Source organism: Hyposmocoma kahamanoa, unplaced genomic scaffold (assembly GCF_003589595.1).
Source record: "Hyposmocoma kahamanoa isolate Upper Pololo Valley unplaced genomic scaffold, ASM358959v1 211, whole genome shotgun sequence".
In the NCBI taxonomy this organism is placed as follows: domain Eukaryota; kingdom Metazoa; phylum Arthropoda; class Insecta; order Lepidoptera; family Cosmopterigidae; genus Hyposmocoma; species Hyposmocoma kahamanoa.
Genome location: NW_020653732.1, coordinates 1,824,409 through 1,847,957, shown reverse-complemented (window position 1 = coordinate 1,847,957; position 23,549 = coordinate 1,824,409). Strand labels below are relative to the sequence as shown.

The 23,549-nt window shown below is 35.4% G+C and overlaps 1 protein-coding gene across 1 annotated transcript in view; it reads right to left on the bottom strand.

Moving 5' to 3' along the window:
• The window catches only part of LOC113227516 (methionine--tRNA ligase, cytoplasmic), a 54,233-nt gene extending 31,440 nt beyond the window's left edge, over nucleotides 1–22,793 (bottom strand). Inside the window, exons 1-11 of the mRNA XM_026460453.1 lie at nucleotides 22,770–22,793; nucleotides 19,889–20,017; nucleotides 19,447–19,620; nucleotides 18,847–18,969; nucleotides 18,179–18,290; nucleotides 13,361–13,472; nucleotides 11,836–11,989; nucleotides 10,782–10,925; nucleotides 9,876–9,973; nucleotides 4,863–4,979; nucleotides 1,981–2,097 (exon numbers count right to left, since the gene is read on the bottom strand). Coding sequence (XP_026316238.1) covers nucleotides 1,981–2,097; nucleotides 4,863–4,979; nucleotides 9,876–9,973; nucleotides 10,782–10,925; nucleotides 11,836–11,989; nucleotides 13,361–13,472; nucleotides 18,179–18,290; nucleotides 18,847–18,969; nucleotides 19,447–19,620; nucleotides 19,889–20,017; nucleotides 22,770–22,793 — 1,304 coding nt within the window. The remainder of the gene's footprint in view (nucleotides 1–1,980; nucleotides 2,098–4,862; nucleotides 4,980–9,875; nucleotides 9,974–10,781; nucleotides 10,926–11,835; nucleotides 11,990–13,360; nucleotides 13,473–18,178; nucleotides 18,291–18,846; nucleotides 18,970–19,446; nucleotides 19,621–19,888; nucleotides 20,018–22,769) is intronic.
• Between the last annotated feature and the right edge of the window lie 756 nt (nucleotides 22,794–23,549).

Genomic DNA, 23,549 nt, shown 5'->3' with positions numbered 1-23,549 from the left:
GTCGACTGTAATGTTCCAAATTATACTCACGGGCCTTGCATTATATTACCGTCATAAGGCGGTAACAGATTTTTAATTTTATTTACACTCTTACACGACAAGATCAATGAAAGGTTCTTTATACTGAAAAAACCTGAAAGTATTTCGCATAAGCTTCAAGAATAGAGAGAAAAGTAAACATTTGCTATTTAACTATACTTTACAAAATGAATTCAAATTCTGCACTGTTTTTACAATTTGGAAATTATTTATGTTATATCTAATTACCTTCTCTTCTCTCGTCTTTACCTTTTACAACATTTTAGTTCGAGTTGTATTATCTAAGGAAGAACTGCTCGCAATTTATTAAAAAAAAATCCGCCATTTCCAAAATCCATAAATGTTGTGTTGTAAAGCGACATTTATTCACACAAGAAATAAATTATCGTTGTATCTATTTCCTCGCAAATGTGATGAATGAAAAACAATGCATGTAGCACGGGCGGTAAAAATTACAAATGACTCGAGCCATTAAAGCCCTCAGCTTTCGGCTTCGGGCTTCTAACAAACACTCGTTAACTATTTCTTATTTACCTCCTTATTATACAATGTACTATTGCAGATGTGTGCAGGTTTCCTCACTACGTTTTCCTTAATCGAAAAGCTCATGGCAAATTCAATCTTCGCACATTAATTCCGATAAAGTCAGAGGTGCCTTTCTGCGTGCAGGCGATAGGTCCAACCATTAAGATATTAATTTTTTTTGTGAAAATACTACACTAGTTAGGTTGTTGTTATTATGTACGGACAACGGCACATCAGACTAAACATTTTTGTTCGAAAATCGCCTCCACTGCAACGGAACAAGATACGTCAATGTGTAGCTTAATGTGCTGGCGTGTGTACAAAGATCGAAAGTAGCAGAAGTGCTCCTTGTGAAAGAGTTCGTCCAGGGATGCACTGCCAGCTTACCTATTTCTGCCGCCGGTTTTGAAGGGTAAATGTGCTGTTGAAATTCAATTCAATCAGGCACATGGGACTTGTCAACTTATGTCAAAGTGCCCCTCAGATCTTTGCGATTTAACTCTGAATGGCGCTGTAACTGTTATGGACAGGCGTGGCGCTTACCATCAGGCACGACTTGTTCGTTCCGTTACTTGTTGGAAATGATGGTAACATTGTGAACGTATAATTGATGCATCGAGTAAAGAACCAGAAACAGAGACGAAATGTGATTTAATTAGTTTGAAAACTATTCTGTCGAATTATTACGGTGACAACTGTGCTCCGAATGGCCAGCCCGATCTCGAAACAATTGACGGGTGTTGTCAATTGTTTCACTGCAAATCGACCAGTTTAACTCCAGCTTTGCTATAATGGACGAAAATTATAAAATTACATATTTAATTACCGGTGAAATGTGATTCCTTTTGTTTTGTAATTAGATGTTTTGCTGTTTTTCCCACACCACCGAATGGAATAGTCCCTCATAGTTAGAGATATTACCTTTATTACAATAAATACAGAATATTTTTGGAATATACGGAGACGGTACACACAGGTCAGTTGTTGGCGCTGTACTATTTCAGCTTTCTAATTTGTGATTTCAGCGCAAACGAGAGTTGATATTTAAAAGTAATATAAGGTCCATTTGCCTGGTGAGTTGCCAGGGATAGATGACCCTTATTTCGTCGTAATGTTAATTCACAATTCAGTGATTTTTGGCATGATTTTATCTTCTTTGATAATCTATCGATAAAACTATCGACAACAACTACATAACTATTTAAAATTTTATGAAAAATGGCAACCCTAGAAATATCATTTTACTCCGTCTTTAAAAAAGATAAACCATACTTAATTCAAAATGAGACAAACTCGGTTAATAATTGACTAAAGGCGGTTAGAAATTGAACAAAATAGCTACCACGTTATTGTACTTCCATGGACGAGCTCTTTCACAAGGAACTCAACTGCTAATAAATGAACCTGAATACTGACCTGGCAAATATGTCAGCCGAAAGAACACACCCAATGATGTTACCTAGATGCGGCACGTTGTTGACGTAGGGCAACGCAGAGGTTATTAACACATTCTTCCGATCCTTTATTGGTAACCTGACAGCATCATCAAAATAATTATACTACTTCAATAGATAGGTGATAGCTACGTGTGGATTTTTTGGTCAAACAACTACAACATACATAAGAGCTATGTGTGGTCTAAAATCCACAGAAAGATGCAAACAAATGTTTATTTCGCTTCCCATATTAACTCTGCCTTCTTTATATATTTCCGAAACATGTTCAAATTCAAAGTAATTTATTGGCTTTGAATAGGGTACGGTACATTATAAATGTTGATGGTAAAACTTAATTAGAATTTAATCCTATTCACCCTTAAACAAAAGCATGCAAAATAATAATAAACAATGCATTACCAAATTAAATTAATTAATACAGGATAAGTCATATTGGTGGATGTCATAATTTAATTAGATTAGATAAATAAATAATTGTAAAGAAATGTATGCATCAATCAATTAGTCTATATATATCATAAAATCGTGAACTGAGTAGAACAAATGTAAAATCCATTTACGCAATTCTTTTTTAAAACTGATTAATGGAAGAGGCTTAAAGCGATCTGGTATATATAAATTTTTTTCCACACAAAGCGTAAGAATTACTTTGGAAGCGTCTTGTCTTTGGTATTGTGAGACCAACCTCGAGAATATACAAGCACGTTATGTATATTTGTAACAATGAACATACATCAATTTATAAAGTTATTCAATGTCAGAGCAAGGCCTATGCGATCATTGTACTTCAACCTATTGTTAACAGGTAGTTACAAAACAGCTTTGTTAAGAAAGAGTATGGTTGGGATGGCACCAAAAATATATAATAAACTACCGAAAAACATGACGTCATAACCATTAGCATTAGTCAAAAAGAAACTGACATCGCCATTGATTGGTAAATGTTATTGTTTAACTGCCTCAGTGGCCGAACGGTTGCCATACCGGCCTGCCACGCAGAGGTCCCAGGTTCGATTCCCGGGCCGGGAGAAATATTTGTATGGCCTACATTTATTTCTTTCGTGAGTTTGGGTGTAATTTGTGGTTGTCTATGTGTGTATCCATGGCACCCGCGATACAGGGTTTCCCTATTGCGGGGCTATGTTGAGTGTGAGCGTTATTATTATTATTATATTATTAATGATTATCTACATTATTGTCTACACCTAGCGTGGGATAAGGACAGGAAGAAGAAGAATAATTATCTACATGACAACTTATAATTATTCAATTCAATCATATTTTATATCATGTTTTTAATATTTTTCCATCTGACATTAATTGTATTTTTTTATAGAAATTTATTAATTTGCCGATTGTTGGCAAAATATGCTTTTACTGTACAATATTTACAAGAAATGAATGATATTCTATTCTGACAGTTACCAGGTCTCAAACTAGAGAATTCTCTGCACTATTAGTGCTGTAGTGTTACCGTTTATAGTTAGATTTTCAAAGTTAGGACGTTAATAGTTTTTGAGATATTAATTTTTAAAAATTCGAAAAAACAACCCCAATTTTCGCACGAAATACACGAACAGTGGGGTAAATAATGTGGGAATGCGGGGTAGGGGAGTGTATTACGAAGTTTCAAATATAGAACATGAATAGTTTTCGACATATTACAAAAATACTTCAAAATCTTTCTGTCTTTTTGAGGACGTAGTAAAATAACAGTTCATTGCGTAAAAGTGTTGCCCGCTTGAGAGAAGCTAGTGAATGCAGTTGATAAATATTCTATCAACTATCGACTGAACATTGGTCACGTTTATGAAATAAATAGCCGAACTCGATTCTCGAACCATTATCCCTGCAATTACCGAGCTCAAGTTCATTTGAACGGTCAATTTTTATAAGTTCATACATACATACAGTGTATTTGTTAAAGTTTTTCATTTTAATTCAATGTAGATAATCAATTCCGGCAATTCTTGTTAAATTGTATATGAATAAAATTTTTTCTTGATATTAGTAGGCCAACTGTCAAAATAAGAATAAAGAAGGCAATAACGCAATTAGTAATCATTAGAATGTCGTACCATTCACAATTCAGTCATTTTTAGCAAGATTTTATCTTCTTTGACAATCTATCGATAAAACTATCGACAACAACTACGTAACTATTTATACATTTATGAAAGCTGGCAACCCTACAAATGTCATTTTACTCCGTCTTTAAAAAAGAAACACCACAGTTTCGTTTATTTTTGCGACATAAATTTTTTTTCGGACATTTTCGAAGAAGGTCGAAAACAAAGCGTACACATTAAATATAATTGTCTTAAATGTCAAATGTTGAATTATTAATTGATTAAAGCTTTTTAATTAATATTAATTATTGTGACATATTTTACAAAATAACGCAAAATAATATATATTAAAATGTTTTTTTTTTTGAGAAAATTTTTATTATTAGGCGTTTTTTTTATAATTTAGCCGCGACAAACAAACGCCCTGCGTTCATAACGTACAAAACCTGTTGTCTATCATTTATTTTCAAATATTTCAATAATTTCATTATCGAAGCTACGAATTTCCTAAAATATTAATTTTACGAAATTCGTAGCTTTGAAATTAGACTACTAAACTATGTAGTCTATTAGCCATATTAATTTCAACACTCAAGTCAAGTGGTGTAATGTACAATTGAGCCGACAAACATAAATTACTTCCAATTTATGAGAGAAATAAATGTAGGCCAAACACAAATATTTCTTTCGGCCCGGAATCGAACCCGGGACCTCTGCGTGACAGTCCAGAATGATAATCGTTGGGCCATAGCGGCAGTAAAAAAGTACTTACACTATTTTCTGTGGCTCCAGCAGAGGCTGCAACTCGTCAATACCGTGTAACCAACCGTGTTCTGCCGCTTCTAACTCCTCGGCGGTTATGACGGCTTCCATAGCATCTTCTGGGGACCTGGAACAAGTATATTTTACTTTACTAGTGTTGGGTTTTGGAAAAAAAATTCAGGAAAATAAATATTTTTCCGGATATTTTTCCAGCTGTCAATAGTTGCAGTTGCTGAACGAAACGATGGAGCCATTAAAGAGGAGTTTTTTTCGCTGTAGTGAAATAATTTAAAATGTCGTTTTTCTCCAAGTGACTTTTGGCTATACAAGTTTATTTTATAATTCACGCTAACTAAAAACATAAAAACTTCAAAATATATTTCTAAACGTAGAACATAATGAGTTTTCGAAATTATATTTTTCCAATTTTTTTAATCTTTCCAATTTTTCGGGAATGTTTCCGGAAAAATTGTATATATATAATTTAATAATACCTAAGGTTTTTCATAGATGGCGCTACGGCTAAAGTCGTTGAAAGAAACAAATACAAAGACACGACAACAAGCACATAGAAAAATTCGTGAGGTCCGCTGGTTCGTTCCGTGGCGTAGTTAATAGCGTCTGACACGGTATGCTAGAAGACGTCGGTTCGAATCCGGTCGGTTCGAAAGAGTTATTTCTGAGTGTGCGATCTTTGTATTAATAATTATAACAAACTAGTGGAGTAATTTCACAAAAAAATTATTGAATATCAATTCAATAAAAACTTAGTCATGGAAAAGTTATTGTTCATGATGTTAGTAATCTAGGTAAAAGGGTTACAAGTAAAAAAAATGCAAACTTTGGCTACTTTCGAGGCAGTGTTCGGCTAGTAGTTGGATGTAGGTTCATCTATCCATCGTATATACTCGTATACGTGGTTTCAACCAATATTTTTCATTTTGTATTGACTTACAAATAAATGGACGACGCGTCTAATACAAAAACCACGAAAAAAATGTCCCAAGTCAACCTATTTAAACGTAGTGACATGTAAAGGAATATGAAAAAGCTAAAACGTTGAATTTAAATTGTAATGTCATCGCAGTACTGTCTAATTTTGATTGCTTCGCTGTCAGTCGAACAAACGTAAACGTAACGTACGTCTGTATACGATTTTAACGCCCTATAAGTTCGGACACTTTTTAACGCGGACCCGACGTCCATGTAATTGTAAGTCAATGTCACTTTGTTTTTTTTTTGTGTACTGTTCATCCCTTTCCAAACTTCAAATCGTATTGTTCCAAATTGCTATGTTGTTATATTGAATGACATAGGTCAATATGTTTATAGGTTTAAGTTGTAAATGTTATTTGTGAATTATTTAGTATTAATGGCTGTTTTGTTTTTGTGGAGCTGGTCGAGATGCGTCACAACTCTTATTTAAAATGTAGCGTGTTTCTTCAAAAGGATGGGGTCTGAAAAACAGCTTAAGCTGAGACTCTTACCTTTTTATCTACTACACACGATGTTATTTAAGGATAAAGCGTTCAAATCAGCCGCTGTTAGACGCGCTGCAGCAGCGCTGCGGCCACGCGGCACTCACGGTTAGTGAGATGTACATGTTAATTTTTCAAATTAACTACGATGGACGAAAATCGAGTTGAAGAATTTATAGAGAATGCAAAACAACATCTTGCAATATGGGATATCAGTTACGCCAGTTATTCTAATCGACTGGGGAAAAAAATGGGAAAATGTATGTCTGAAATTTATTGACAATTTTGAAACTAAAACTACAAATGAAAAAAACATAGCAGGTGAGTCATTTTTAATACCTATATGTGAAGTGTACCCCAAGAACTAGGTGAAAGCATGGACCAATAACCCAAGAGGACTGCTAATCTCCATATTAAAAATCGTAGCTCTGAAAAAGGTCAAAATTCCGTCTTATTTCTAGATGGCGCTGATCGATAGCCTGGAATTAGTTTATATTTACGTAAATGGCCATGGATATCGATTAACTCCTCTTTTATAGGAAATATAGTAGATATTCTATTTTTCTTGTAATGTTTTTCAAATATTTAGTAATAAACTAAAATTATTCTCTGAACTTCGATATTTATGCGTATCAATAGATGGCATTGTTCGTTGTTAACTAATTAATAACGTAACGCTTGCGAATATAGTTAGATGGCGCAAATCCTAAACAAAATAAAAGAATACTTGGAAGTATCTATAAAAATCTGAGCAATATAGTATAACCTAAAGGAAGTCTAAATTGTCATCCGTTTGCGGTGGCGCACAGTGGGCCCAAATTGATAATTCTTGGACATAGGAATAACTTGTGGAGTATCGAGCTAATTTTTTTATGTGATAGACAATAACACTCCTAACAACTTTTATTCTTGTATGATTTCTTGAAAAGTTGATAGTTTCAGAGAAAAAAAATAAATTTTTTTTTTGTGGAGTAATATACATTTTGTTCTTTATCTCAAAATATACGAAAATGTAGTGTGCGTGGGTTACTTACAGTATAGTTCCAATCATTTTCTATGTAGAAAAAAATAATCCGTCTGCATGTACTTGCGGCTTTGTAAGTAGAGGTGCGGCAAAATTGCTAACTCTTTTATGTACTTTTTTAACAAAATACATGAGCTTCGACTAAAGAAAATTTAATTTTAGTGCTAAATTGCACAGAGCGTTATAACAATAACACGAAAGTTAAGTAGAAACTAGTATATTGTGTTTTATTTTTTAATAAATAACAAATCTAACATTTTGACATCTTTTTACTCGTAAAGCCGCAAGTACCTGCTGATGGATTGTTTTTTTCTTGATAGAGAATGATTGGACTTATACTGTAAATAAAGCACACATTACATTTTTCTACAATTCGAGATAAAAAAATAAAATGTTTATTTCTCCAAACAAAAAAAAAACTAAAATTTTTTTTCTGAAACAATCAGCTTTCCAAGAAATTACATAACAATAAAAGTTATCAGGAATGTTATTATGTATCATGTGAAAAAAATCAGCTCTGTATTCCTAAAATTGTATCATGATTAAATAATTATTTAGCCTAAAATTTATACTTTTTATTTCCGTTATTTTTAATTACCTTCAGATTAATTTATACTGGGTTGTTGGACTTTATGCACTGTTTGTAATGGATGACATATTACACACAGATTACACGAAGCTCATGTATTTTGTTAAAAAAGTACATAAAAGAGTTAGCAATTTTGCCGCACCTTTATTTACAAAGCCGCAAGTACATGCACACGGATTATTTTTTTCTACATAGAAAATGATGGGAACTATACTGTGAGTAACCCACGCACATTAGATTTTCGTATATTTTGAGATAAAAAATAAAATGTATATTGGTCTTAAACTTTGTTTGTTAAAAAAGTACATAAAAGAGTTAGCAATTTTGCCGCACCTTTATCTACAAAGCCACAAGTACATGCAGACGGATTATTTTTTTCTACATAGAAAATGATGGGAACTATACTGTAAGTAACCCACGCACATTAGATTTTCGTATATTTTGAGATACAAAATAAAATGTATATTTGTCCATACAAAATTTTTTTTTTCTCTGAATCTATCAACTTTTCAAGAAATCATACAAGAATAAAAGTTGTTAGGAATGTTATACTCCACAAGTTATTCCTATGTCCAAGAATTATCAATTTGGGCCCACTGTGTGGCGTTCCGATATGACCCTTTGGGACCAATGCAATATCTGCGATATCATACTTCTTGGAATTACAAATAAAATTAAAAAATATCATTTCGCACGTTCGGTGTTCTCAGCCTAAAATCACCGTAGCCATTGTTTTTTCTCGCTTCTTACACCCAGTAACATTGAAATATGAATAATTTTAAGCTAAACTATCAATATGTCTAAATGGCATTAGAATAGACAAAGTAGTGTTCTAGTTATTATTTAGAGGATGGAAACGTTGTGAGTTGCGATTGTTTTTTTTTACAATGTATTTGTATACGACTCCAGGTGCATATCCATTTTGAGGTAAAATATAGCGCCATCTAGTTGACGTGTTTGTTATCACTAGAAGCAGATTTGATAGAATCAATGTGTCAATGTAAAATAACGTTACAAAATAGCTATTTGGTAATCGTCGCGACATGTAGTGTACCAATAGGTACTAAATACCCGGCTACGCTATCTTGTATGACGATTAGCAGTCCTCTTGAGTTATTGGTCCATGGTGAAAGTAACGTTTCTTTGTTAGAATCCGTCGTGTAACCGAGTGGAAAGATAAATAATCTCAGTATAGAGTACTAAAAAAACCGACCTCAAAAGTACGTGGAATTACGTCTATTTGCTAAGTTTTATTGAAATATCCCCTAGTTCGCCATTATACAGGACTTGACACAGGAGATAAAACAAATCGGTTCTCACTCAAAGTATATTGAGAGAAAAACGCCTTGAATTGGAGAAATAGCAAAATCAACCATTAAAGTACTTGCTCCTAAATTAATGTTAGGTGCTATTTATGAAAATGAATCTTCATGCGTGAACAGCCACCTTCGAGGTGGATGATTTTCTTCAAAATGAAATGGGACCACTATGGAAGTACCCACCTTCCAACAAAAAAAGAATCATGAAAATCGGTTCACAAATACCGGAGTTATGGCGTAACATACATACAAAAAAAAAACAACAAGAACCTCCTCCTTTTTTGAAGTCGGTTAAATATCACTAAAAATTTGGTCGCAATTCGGCAGCGCGACTGTCGCGCGGCCGCCGCGCAGTTGCAGCGGCTAATTTGAATGCGCCCTAAACTAGTAAGTTACTGTACTCATTGTAAATAAATAAAGTTCTTTATTATTATTATTATCAAAAAACCCAACTTTACGTGTTTTTCGCGTTTCCTTGTAAAGTTGGCTTTTTTAATTATACCCCTTTTCACTAGTCACAGATAATATTCCCGCGAGGAGGTTAGTATTTTACAAGCAACCCTGTGCAACGCGAGAAACATCACTAGTAAGCTGTTGAAGAAATGATACATACGCAACAGGCGTGGCGAGACTCGGAATCTGCGGTAATCCGAGGGCCGACGCCGCCCCAAAAGGCCCGTTCGGTGTACCGCCCCATTGTTTAACTGCTTCCTTAAAAGAATAAAACAAGAACAATAAAACAAGCTGCGTGAAAATTAACTTGTAACAAAGCTACTTTATGTATTAGACGGTCTTAAGCCAGAATTTTTGCTTTTAGTTCAATAAAAATCCGCTAGATGGCATTGACCCATTTGGCATTAATTCTGAGTCGCGGGGTTAAAATTTTCAAGAGAGCTCAGTATGGTTAACCAGGAGTTAAGCCCCTTCTTAGGAACTGCTTCCCGGACATTCTGATATTGACGTACGCTCAAATAGGGTGAAAATCATCGTCTTGCGGAACGGTTTCCAGGAGTCAAGTCCTTTCTTGGGAACAACTGCCCGGACTTTCCGCACATAGGGTGGAATTGAGATTGACGGAAATAACTTTTTTTCTAGCAAAAACTTGGAGTTTTGACTTGGCAGGAGCTGCGTAACATTTTTTTAAAATAATAACGCACACACTCAATATAACGTTTTTCTCTCTCAATATACTTTGAGTGGTGAGAACCGACTTTTATTATCTCCTGTGTCAAGTTCCGTATAGTGGCGAACTAGGGGATGACTCCGGGCTTGCGCACTTTCCGGTAACCGATTTTAATAAAACTTAGCAAATAGATGTAATTCCACGTACTTTTGAGGTCGGTTTTTTAGTACTCTGTACTGACATTATGTTTTGTACCGGCTTTACTAACGTTTATTTTTACGCCTCGCTACTGTAGACATATTTATTTTGATTGACTATCATGTTTTTACTACATTACATACATTCCACAGTTGAAATAACTATTCGTCATATATTTAATTATACAAAAAATCGAACCTGAAACGCTTTAGCGAAAGCCAGCTGGTCAAACCACCGCGCAATATGGGCACAGCCCGCCATGTACTGCGCTTTGAGATCATCGTTGTAGTACACCGGATATAGGGTACTCCAGATTGATATGTCTGCAGCGGAAATTTTGTCCTGGAATGAGAAATTAATAATAAATAATAATATATTTTTCGTTTAAGTTTTACCATATTTTCAGTTTCATAATTATTTGTTATCTTTTTAGGCTATACTTAATAGACAATTGTCAATAAATAGATACTATTAACTATTGAACTTTTTTGAATAGTTAAGTTTGAATTTCCCATCTACAGAGTATTGTTGATAAATTATTACCATAAAGTTAATAGCAACTTTTAAATGGTATTTTAATATTTTAATAACGTCATTGACTTAGCGAAAATAGTAGAACAAATTTTAAATAGTGCCAAATTTGACTTTAACGCATTAATCATAGAAAACGTACGAATACAAGATACGTTACAATTATGTTATCAAATTACAAACTCACTTTACTCATTTCAATGATAATAACTAGACTTCCGGGGCCGTTTAACGTACATTCAATCAATTTAGTCATTTATCAACTTAATTACAACGTAAGAGGTACACAGCCTCAACTAGCTTGTATCTTTACCAATAAACCTTTTACAACTTAACTTATCTATATAACTTTTTATCTATATAAATTTAACTGCCTCCGTGGCCGAACGGTTACCATGCCGGACTGCCACGCAGAGGTCCCAGGTTCGATTCCCGGGCCGGGAGAAATAGTTGTATGGCCTACAATTATTTCTCTCGTGAGTTTGGGTGTAATTTGTGGTTGTCTATGTGTGTGTCCATGGCACCCGCGACACAGGGTTTCCCTAGTGCGGGGCTATGTTGAGTGTGTGCGTCAGTGTGTGCGTCATTTAAACAATTAGGCGTCAATACCATAGCGTAGTATTGGCCCCTAGATCGTTTTGGTCCTTCGAGCCGGACATAGTTGGCACGCGTGTTAGGCTAATTAACCACTTCTACTGTATTTTCTGTTCTATGATCTTACCCCAAGTATGTACTGATGCTGAGCCAACATTTTGTCCACAGTCTGTAATAGCACCATCAACACTTGTTTCACGTCAGATGGGACGGTCTTAGTGGACACAATGGCCCCCACTGCGGGGTGCAAACGGGTTGCTTCCCACTCCTGCATCTGTTGGCTGAAAAAGAGATACCATGACAATTCGGCAGCAGTAGACCTTCTTATGAAAGAGTTCCTCCAGGGAAGTACTGCCACCTTACCTCCTTCTGCAGCTAAGCGGTGATGAGATCATTACAGTTCCGGTTTTGAAGAGTGCTGGTGAAATTACGCCACACGGGACTTGTCAACTTATGTTTCAGGGTGACGGGCGGACTGACAGTGCCCCTCAGATCTTTGCGATTTAAAGCTCTGAGTGCCTTGCAACTGTTATGAACAGGCATGTCGCTAACCACCAGGCGCACGACTTGTTCGTCCCGTCCCTGGGTATCTTAAAAATAAAGTATCGCCAAGGAGCTAACCACTTTCCACCAGCTGTACCTGACTTGGAGTCGGTCTGTAAAATTATTAGTTAACAATCTCGGTACAGAGTACTAAAAGAACCGACCTCAAAAGTTCGTGGATTTATATCTATTTGCCAAGATTTATTGAAATTGGTTTTTTTTATAAATTATAAGTGCGCATTTGACCTCCATCTCACCCGATGATGGAAAGTTCAGAGTGCCGACTCGGTCTGTGCGTAATCAACGACTATTCAGTATACCCATTTCAAAAAACAATGTATCACAAAATAATCCTCTACATAGGATGTGTGGGTATTATAATGAAATATGTACTAATTGTGATATCTTTAACTGCAGTGTCCCAGCATTTAAGAGGTCACTGCTAGCATTAATGTAAAGTGAATAGCATATTCTCATTCTCTCTATTTTTTATTTCTCTCGATTTTTTTTTATGATTGATTTAGTGTCTGTTTAAGTATATCTAAATGGTTTAAAATGAATGTTGAGCACAGTAATAATTGGGCACAGATGCCTGTTGTATTAATTTTTAAGTGTTTTTATTTTCCTCACTTTCTGTATCTGATGTCTGTACATTGTGCCATAAATAAAAAATAAAAAAATAAAATAAAAATAAAATAAGTGACGAGGAGGTCGACGATGGACCATGCACACCTAAATAATGCCTATTCACTCTCGCCTTGAAAAGACCCAAGTTATAAGGTTCAGGGAACAAGGCTGCAGGCAGGGAATTCCACTCCATAGCCGTTCGCCATATAAATGTGGAAGCTTGAGGGTTCGTGCGAATCTTTGGAATATCCACAACATAGGGGTAACAGGAAAGTGCCCAAAACCGGATTCATCCTCTAGTTTGCCACCCTTAAAGGTGGAATATTTTCTTCAAATTTAAATGGGACCAATACTCAGGTACCCTCTTTAAAAAAAAATCATCAAAATCGATTCGCGAATTATCGCGTAACATAATATACAAAAAAATACAGTCGAATTGATAACCTCCTTTCTTTTTTTGAAGTCGGTTAAAAATAGCTCACCACTGTCCATTTTCGGATAAATCCAAAACGGGGAACAAGTACTGCGCTGCAGCATTGCTGGAGAAGAACGAGAGCTGGTCATCCACCTCCAGCAGCGGGAGACATCGCGGCCCTGCAAATACGACATCTGGAAAGACCATGGATTACAGTTAGAGCTGCCACCACAGGTTAGTATTCAAAGTCAATGAATCATTTATTCCATAAGTAAAATTTGTACACTTGAAAACGTTATTTTTTAAGTTATTGCTAGCTCACTGCGCTGACCTCCCTGAGAAGAACGAGCAATAACTTGAGTTTACTAGAGGATTGATATTATATGTTAAGAGAAGAAAAAGAAAAATTCGTGAGGTCCGCTGATTTGTTCCATGGTTTGGTTGGCATAGCGTCTGGCACAGTTTGCTACGAGACGTCAGTTCGAATCCGGCCGGATCGAAGAACTTTCTACTAGCTGTTTGTATTAATTGTAATTATAACAAACTAGTGGAGTAATTTCACAAAAATACGTGAGGCGCACTATAAGTTTCCGGAATGAATAAGAAAAAAATACTATAAATGGTCAGAAATGAATTTATTGTTTCTCAAAATATTCCCCGTTAACGTTAATGCACTTTTTCATATGAATAAACCAATTCGTGACAATTTCTGAAACATATTTTTCATACTCTTCGACAGCCTCTTCAGGTGATGAAAATCGTTGACCGCGTAACTGGTTATTAATTTTTGGAAATAAATAAAAGTCACAAGGAGCCAGGTCGGGACTGTACGCGGGATGGCTCTTAAGGTCAACGTTGTACACCTTCAAAAATTCATTTGTCTGTCTGGCCGTGTGAGAACTGGCATTATCGTGGTGCAAGATGATACGGTTATTTTTTACGGAGTTTGTCAATAACTTCCGGCAAACAAATGGTCGTGTACCAATCACTATTCACGGTAAAACGATTCGCCACGTGTCCAGTTTTATTAAAAAAAAAGCAATCATCCGCCTAGAGGCACTTTGCATGCGCGCCACTTTGGTTGGTTTCGGCTCATCTCGAAAGACCCATACGCTCGATTACTGCTTTGTTTTGAGATCGTAAGTAATCCATGTTTGAAACAGTTTGAAGCCGAGTGAAGCTCCGCTGAGCTGTTAAATTACACGTCGTAGAAAATCACACTACGAAAATTCTCACGAGGTAAATCCATGGTGATGTAGACAACCAATTTCTAAAATGACGCCACAATGTAAAAACAAGTGATAGTCAGATGAAACAAACTGTATTTTACAGCCAAAGAGTTCCATTTTCAAATGTTGTAATTACTTTTTAAATATTGTTTATGTAAGTAGCCAGTTGCAATAAACTTATAGTGCGCCCTATGTACTACGCGTGTAACTACGTAATTTAAGCTAAGTAAGCTTAGCTTCGTTCATGGTGTGGCCCGAGCTTAATAAAAGTAGTTCGTGGATGATATTGTTGGTAGAATTATGTCTAAATTAGTAATAAGACCGTTTGTTACTAGCTTTGCTGTTTTTTGTCCCTGATAAAACAAATAAATAAGTAATAAACACAGATATCACCTTGAAAGAATAAGATTGTGTCTTTTTTTAGTAATATCATGTATCGGGACGAACAAGTCGTGCGCCTAATGGTAAGCAACACGCCTGTCCATAACAATTGCAGTGCCACTCAGAGATTTAAATCGCAAAGATCTGAGGGGCACTGCCACTACCCTCGATACCCTGAGACATAAGTTGACAAGTCCCATAGGCCTGTAATTTCACCAGCACCTTAACTCCTTTCTTCACGGTGGTCACGAGAGGTAACCACCACTTTGAAGGTTTTGGCTAAAGTGATATCTATTGGTTTTGTGTTTTAATTCTACGACTAAATCAACAACGAACCACCTATATGGTGTCTAATAGCCGTGGCGCCACGGCCATTTAGGTAACTAATTTTGGCAGTGAAAATCGGGAATTTTTGAGTAAGCGGATTTGGGGAAGTTTTTTTTCATTGGAAAGTAATTATTAATGATTATGTACAAACTGTATAAAAATTTAGTTGATGTATGATTGTCCTTGTAAACTACGTCAAAATTTACAAAAAAGCTGTGGTCGTTCTCTTGCTATACATTGATTGATAAATAAAATGGTACTGGTGGTAACCACCATTCAATAAGAGTACAGTTTTTTTTTGTAGGAAATACAACTTAAAATTATATTTAATTTATTTTGGATAATGGCGAGAAGGACGTAATCTGGAAGGATTATTGAATATATTTTATCAGAATATATTAATATCCCTTCTGGTAATGATAGCAGTGCTGCGGGTAAAGATGGTTCGGAGACCGATGATCAGACTATCAATGAGGATCACAAAGAACCCAGCAAAATTCCGCTCGGCGAAGATTTATGTGGAGATAACTCCTGTCGAAGAATTTGGCCTGATGATGATGTACCGTTAGCCAGCTTTTCCACTACCACCATCAGCTCCACTTGCTTCTCGGACACTCGAAAATTCAAAAAAGTTGCCACCATTTTATAATGAGACAAATACGTTATTTCATTACAGACCATATGCCTGCACAAATATTCCTAGTTGCTCATACAAAACGGACTCCTATAAAGGTATTCCAATTGTTCTGGACTGAAAAGATCATTCAGCATATAACATTCGATACCAATCTTTATGCGTAACTGAAAGAAGGTCCTTACAAAATTGTTACTAATGAGGAAATTACAGTGTTCATTGCGCTGAATACGGTGAAAGAAATCAAAAAGAGCCTAAGTTATAGATACTACTTCTTCTCCAAGTGCTGCAGCTGATGCAGCATGAAAAAAAGACCTGCTAGGTCCATTTGAACTGCAAAATATGCAGTCCCTCATTGCTGTAGTGAGGGGAAATCATATTTCAAGGATCAGAAAAATTAAATTTTTGTGAAACACGTTTACTCCTCTGAAGCTCCGAACTCACTCAGAAAACAAGTTCGATATTGAAATTAAAGTCAATTTTTTAAATTAATTTTTGTCACATTCTTTTACTAAACGATTTTATTTTTTATTTTCCGCTAAATAAAACTTCCTAAAATGTTTGCAAAAGTAATAAAATAACATGAGCCCTCAAATTATATTTTTGTAATGCCATTAAATATATATATATATATATATCCGTCAATGTGTATAATAACCGCCGTAGTATTTTAATAACCGGCAATCTATCTCACCACCGCTCTACATGTCTTTCAACCCTGACGTTGGCGAAATCGTCGCGCAAAACGACAGAGCCATAGATACAAAAGTTGAAGTTGAAGTCACATTCTTCATGGTGGTTATGTGGCATTCTAATAGTGGCTAATAGTTGTCATATTGTGGCATTCTAATAGTGACCACCTCCTACATAACACCCTAGCATGCAAATTATAAAAAAAAGTGCAAGAATGCTTACAATTACGCCTGATTAAGCAGAAAAAAATATTTTTAATCTGATAATAAAAATCTGTGCCGCAAAGAGCCTTAACCCTTCAAAACCGGAACACAGTAATGCTAACATTACTGCTTGGCGACAGAAATAGGTAAGATGGCAGTACTTCCCTGGACGAACTCTTTTACAAGGAGCTCTACTGTACTTCACCTAGTATTTGTTAAATAAAAAAAAGAAAGAAACAAAAACAGAATATTATAATATAATATTCATTACGACATTATAATATAGTACATTATCGATGATAAGTTTTCTTTAAGAGGGAGCAGAGGAAAAATTCCTAATCTTCAATTTGATTTTAAAGGGGTATATCCACTTTAAAGTTAAAAATAAAATATTGTATGAGTAACTACACAATATATTCAAGCATAGACACTAATCAGAAACATAAAACAATAAAGTTTCCTTGATAGATAAAAATCACGAAATGACCTCTAATTTTCACATTTTTTCGATTCAACCTCGAAATGCTACAGGTTATTAGGACAAAAATTAGATAATTAATTATATTTATGCTTGATCAACAACTGTCACTACGGATTTTTTTTTAATCCCTTTAGTTTTAGAGTTATTCCGCTAAAACGAATTTGGTACTTTTAATGCGCAAAATTCAACATCTCCTGTCGCATGTCACGCAAACTTCAGGCATATATTTGTTTCACAAATTTGGGCGGAGCCAACGTCAAAACTTTTTTGGCATGCTCCCTCTTAAGACTTTATGAAATCCTGTGTTAACGTAATGTCATTCTCTTTTTGAAAAAATATACTACTACTTAGTTGAAATGCAAAGACTTTTTTTATACCAATTAAACATTGACTTACAAATAAATGGACGACGGGTCTAATACAAAAACCACGAAAAAAATGTCCCAAGTCAACCTATTCGAAATTTAAATTGTAATGTCATCGCAGTATCGCGCTATCAGTAGAACAAATGAAGACTGTCGCGCTCTGTATACGATTTTAGCGCCTTACAAGTGCGGACACTTTTTACCGCGGACCCGACGTCCATATAATTGTAAGTCAATGCAATTAAACTAAATAATTGTGCCATTTAATTAATAAAATGCAGGACATAATAAAATATCAAAGTCTTTTTTAAGCTCTTAATAAAACAAATACTACAAAATTTAATTCAATACTTTTCGAGCTGATTCCGCAAACAAAATAAACACGAACGCAAATTTCTGATGCAATTTTTAGAATAAGAGCATATATAAAATTATTTGCCATAAAATTTGCTTTTCAGACAATATTGCAATAAAATCTTAATACAGCAACATAGAAAGGTTAAAGCCTAATTTATAGCTACAAATAAGTAATAAACATCAGATGTAATAAGGAAAATATAGGACTAACTTACCTCCAAAGTTAGTTTTCTGAATTTCCACCTTTTTGCCAGCTAAATTTGCTGCTATGAGCAGTTTTAGCGTAGAAGTATTATTTTCGTTTGTATAGATCTTCATTTTCACTAACTTTAATGTGTTATTATAAATAATTTCGCTACTTTGATAATGCAATTCAAATTATAACCTCAAAATTAACACCCGTTGGCAGTTGGCATGTTGTTTTTTTTTTGGTACTGTTTTTTTCCGTTGGAGAAGGCAAAGGCACTATGCGCCATACAGCCAAGACATAGTAATTTTATTTCTTTCTTGGATTCCTAAAAAAATTTCTTCCATAGTGCTTCTTTCGAAATGATATAAAATTGGATAAAATTCTTGATTTTTCAGGAGATATGGTAAAGAAAGCGGGATGTTTTCAGGGGTTTTGTACAGTACAAGAAGGTTATCCATGAGGATTATTCTAGCGATAGAAAAATGTCGGCAGTCGAAAAATTATATATATTGTTTTCTTTTTATTTATTTGAGCCATACTTAAACTATCATTACAGGTTATTATCCAATGTGATAGCCTAGAAAATATAATTAATATTTACAAGTACATACTTATTATTAATCTAACTTATATAACTACAGATAAATGAAGCAACTTTGTGAATTCACTCTGAGGACACGTAAATATGTTCACCTCATTATCAATCAAGTTCGTGACCCGTGTAGCGCGTGTGAGCGGCGCTTCTCTTAACATGTTGGTGCGCGCGTATGGCACCCACCAGCAGCTGCGGCCGTCGCCTTCGTTCCACATATGTACCTGTTTGGCACTCTAAAATTTATGTGCCTCGTATCCGCGTTTTCATTTTTCCCTCTTAATAATTTAAAAATATATGTTACTAAATGCTACGTTTCTCCTGTCTTCGAGTTTATTGTAACCTATCATGCCTAATATAAATAATGTCGGGTACATACGTGGGTAGAATGGATATACCCCGTACTGTCTTAAATACATATATTATCTTATAAATTTATTCTGTATCTTCTCAAGCATAAGGTTATATATTTTCTCGTGAGTCGCCCAAACCACTGCATTGCACTTGAGCTGGCTTCTCACCAGAGCATTATACATATAAAACTATGATCTCTGTAACATTCGTGAAACTGTGTGATCTGCTCAGGACAAAACCCAAATTACGGTACGCTTTCTAGCAGATGTTATAGACATGATCTCGAAAAGAAAGTGAACGCCCAAATCCTTCACCTCATTCACACTTGCCATGGTTATCCCCTCTACCTTGTAATCGTGCACCCTGGGTCTGTGCGCGCGCGAGAAAGGTATAGATGTGGATTTGGCAGTATTAAATTGTAACCTATTCTCATGGCTCCAAGCTACCACTCTGTCGATGTTTCTCTGCAACTTTTCGCAATCATCCTGATCTTGTATCAACAAGCACTTAGCATCTTGTACCTGTTTCGGCAAGTCGTTTACGACTAGCAGGTATCCCAAAGGCCCAAGATTACTGCCTTGACTTAAGCCGGATCTGGGAGAATATGTATCTGACACATACCCAGCGTAATCTACATACTGCTGACTGTCGCTGATGTAGCTGGCAAAGAGCTTCAACAGATGTGAGGTGAATCCCACACTGGCTAGCTTTTGTAGCAGCACGTCATTATCCAGTCGAACTTCGTGCCGGGCGGAACCTGTGCTGCGAATCTGTCAACTGCGCGCTTACCTGTGAGTACAAAACCTTGTGGAAGGCAGACTCCAGAACCTTTGCCGGCGTCGACAATATTGCTATTTGTCTGTACCCTTCCACGGTAGATGACCCTTTGACACCGGTACTACCCGCGTCAGCTTCCACCTTTTCGAGAAAACCGTAAAAAAAATATATTGCAAGGATTGGTTGGAGTATTTACAGTGCAAGACAGGGAGGAAATTTACTGACAGAGGCGATGATTACCATAATTTTTATATTATTCTTACAAAACTGACACTGGCCCAAGCCTAGCGGCCGCCATTTAGGTAATAGTAATAATATAATTCTTGGCTCAAATATTATCCGCGAGGAGCCAGAAAGATTAAAAAGTAGGAAAGTTGCCCACGCGATGGTGCGCGGCCTTAAAACGTACCGCGCGCCTCCTTGCTGTGGTCTATCTTTTGTGTGGATAATGCAACATACAAACTTATATTTTTGTTACCTACATCATGCAATGTCGCGCAAAGTGTTTATAAGTCTATATGGTCTTGAGATCCAACCGACACTGACTAATGTTATGTCCAGTTCAAAGCTTTTTCCGTCTTACCTAATGACAAAAATCATAAATCGAGCACCCATCTCAAGTATGTAAGTACTTTTCAGTAAAATATCTGATTTGTGTCACTGGTGTGTGGAACTGTTTTTTTAATTCACTTGCGAAAAGTGTAATTTTTTTTTCGGAGACTACCTTCAAATAATAATGCACCTATAATTACAATGAACACGGAAAGCAATTTACAAGATGTTAAAAGCATAGAGTAAAACATAAACTTCAATAAAATACTAAAATACACTTTCGTTTTATATTAATAAAACGAAACATATTAAACATTGAAGTAGAAATTCAAATTTAAGCATAGACTGAAGTTACGATAACACCAACCCAGAAAATATACTAACAGCTATTACATTAAATAAAAACTATTTAGATTACGAATTTATCTACCTCCTACGATAAAGTCTGTGGTATCCACATAATTAGAACATCTTCATATGAGTTACACGGTCACAAACTTATCAATGCATTTCAACAAATTGTCGAACTAAAATTTCGTATACAAATATCTTTGTAACATGTGTAGGCAGCGCTTACGGCGAGTGAATTTACTAATTTGTATTATCGTTTTCCTTAAATATTTCAATAACAACTTAACATGTTTTTGTTTGTGACTTTGGCTGCGTTAAATAATTTCATACATTCATGTATATGGATAGTTTACACTAGCGCCTTTTTTGACTGATTTAAAAAAAAATTTTTTTTTTGTATGTATGTTACGCGCGTATTCCACCATTTGTGAACCAATTTTATGATTTTTTGTGTTGGAAAGAAGGTACCTCAGTAGTGGTCCCATTTAAATTTGAAGAAAATATTCCACCTCTAAGGGTGGCAAACTGGGGGATGAATCCTGTTTCGCGCACTTTCCGAAAACCAATTTCAATAAAACTTGGCAAATGATGTAATTCCACGAATTTTTGAGGTCGGTTTTTTTTAAAGTTGTAATCTTAGAATAATAACGCATAGAATGATAGTTTCATATGAAACGAACTGTCACAAGTGAGTCAAAAATCAAATTCATGTAGGCTAGTTTTAGTAGTAGGTTAATTTTCGGTTTTAGTGAATATCTATATAAAAATACAAGTTGAAACGCGTTACTTCCTTGTGGAATGTGATGTTAGTATCTATTTTATGTTTGGCTGACGTATATTTACACTCATTTACCGCACATTTCGTCATTTTTAGCTAAAATTCTTGAGTTGTTCGCGGTGCAAGTTGACCTTGAGCACTGAAGGCCCGCCCGCTCGTGTAGGCCCATTGGGGGCGCTTCAATTTGCCTCACTTAGCGTGTGCGGACTAGGTTTCTATGCGTTCTTATTCTAAGGTTGTAATGATTAATGCATTTCTTGTTATAATTTACAACAACACTAATGTTTTGCAAATTTTTTACTATCGGATTTTTACAATTCTTACTTTCGCTTCTTTTTAGAGAACCACATAAATGCTAGGGATAGTTAGTCTCTGTGCATTTTTTTTTTCACCCATTTATTTTGATAGGCAAAGGCTTTATGTTCATAGCAATCGCAGTGCCACTCAAAGCTTTAAATTGTAAAGATCTGAGGGGACATCACCACTGCGTCTGTCCAGACATTTTAAAATGCCTGTAATTTCAATAACTAACGCAAACTAGTTCTTTAGTTTACAAACTTTTGTTTCGCTGGCTAGAAGAACACTTTTTGCTTTTTTACAGGGGTAGGCAGAGCCTCCTCCACTCCCATCAGTATCATATATGCCCGAGTATATTTCGTACTTTTAACCCGGCCTTGTTTAAGGAGATATGTACGCCCAGGTCTATCTTTCCTAGTGTTGGGTAATTTTTCGAAAAGTTCCAATAGTTAAAATTGTTCCGAAAAAAAAATCTAAAAAAATATACTTACCTACTTCGAAAGTTCACATTATGTTCTACGTTTAGTTGGTTTAGATATATATTTTGAATTAAAAGCAATTTAGAGTAAAATAAGATTTAAAATGATTGGACAACAGTGAAAAAAAAGAATCTTAAATTTGTAAACTGTAAAAAAATCTTTTTCTGCTGGCTCCATCGTTTTAGTTCAGTTAATCCAGTGATTAACTGGTGATGATCGCCATAATAATTTAACAAAATTATAATTAAATTATCTATTCTTATAAAACTGACACTGGCACAAGCCTAGTGGCCGTCGTAAAGGAAATATAAAAAAACTTTAACTTTTGACAGGTGTCAACGGACTGACAAACGTGGAAATTATTCGGAATCACATAATATTTTTCTGAAAAACATCAATTTTAAAAATGGAATTTTTACCATTGCCCAACACTAACCTCTCCCCACGCCTCCATCCACATTCACTCATAAATTTGGGCTGTCAATCTACCAACATTCTTACATTAAACCATTAAAGCATCGCCCATCCCTTTCCTATGGTCACTGCATCATCTTTCATATCACAAGTCACAATGCTCTCTTGCTACACTGTTCGGCATTCCGTCTCTATGATGAATACCACATTTTCTGGATTTGTAATTTTTATAATAATTTACATGTTTCAGCCTTAGAATAATAACGCATAGAATGATAGTTTCATATCAAATGAACTGTCACAAGTGAGGCAAAAATCAAATTCATGTAGGCTAGATTTAGTAGTAGGTTAATTTTCGGTTTTAGTGAATATTTATGTAAAAATACAAGTTGAAACGCGTTACTTCCTTGTGAAATGTGATGTTAGTATCTATTTTATGTTTGTCTGACGTATTTTTACACTCATTTACCGCACATTTCGTCATTTTTAGCTAAAATTCTTGAGCTGTTCGCGGTGCAAGTTGACCTTGAGCACTGAAGGCCCGCCCGCTCGTGTAGGCCCTTTTGGCGCGCTTTAATTTGCCTCAATTAGCGTGTGCGGACTAGGTTTCTATGCGTTATTATGCTAAGGTTTCAGCTTTTTACTCAATTTCGATGTCTCCCTTATTCTCTTACAACAATAATTAGATTATCATTGTATTTTTTAAGGTTTCTATTTTGAAACTGTATTTTTTCATTTTCTCGAAAATCGATTCTATGTCTGAAACGTCTTCATTCTTCAACGGTGATGGAGACATTGTGTT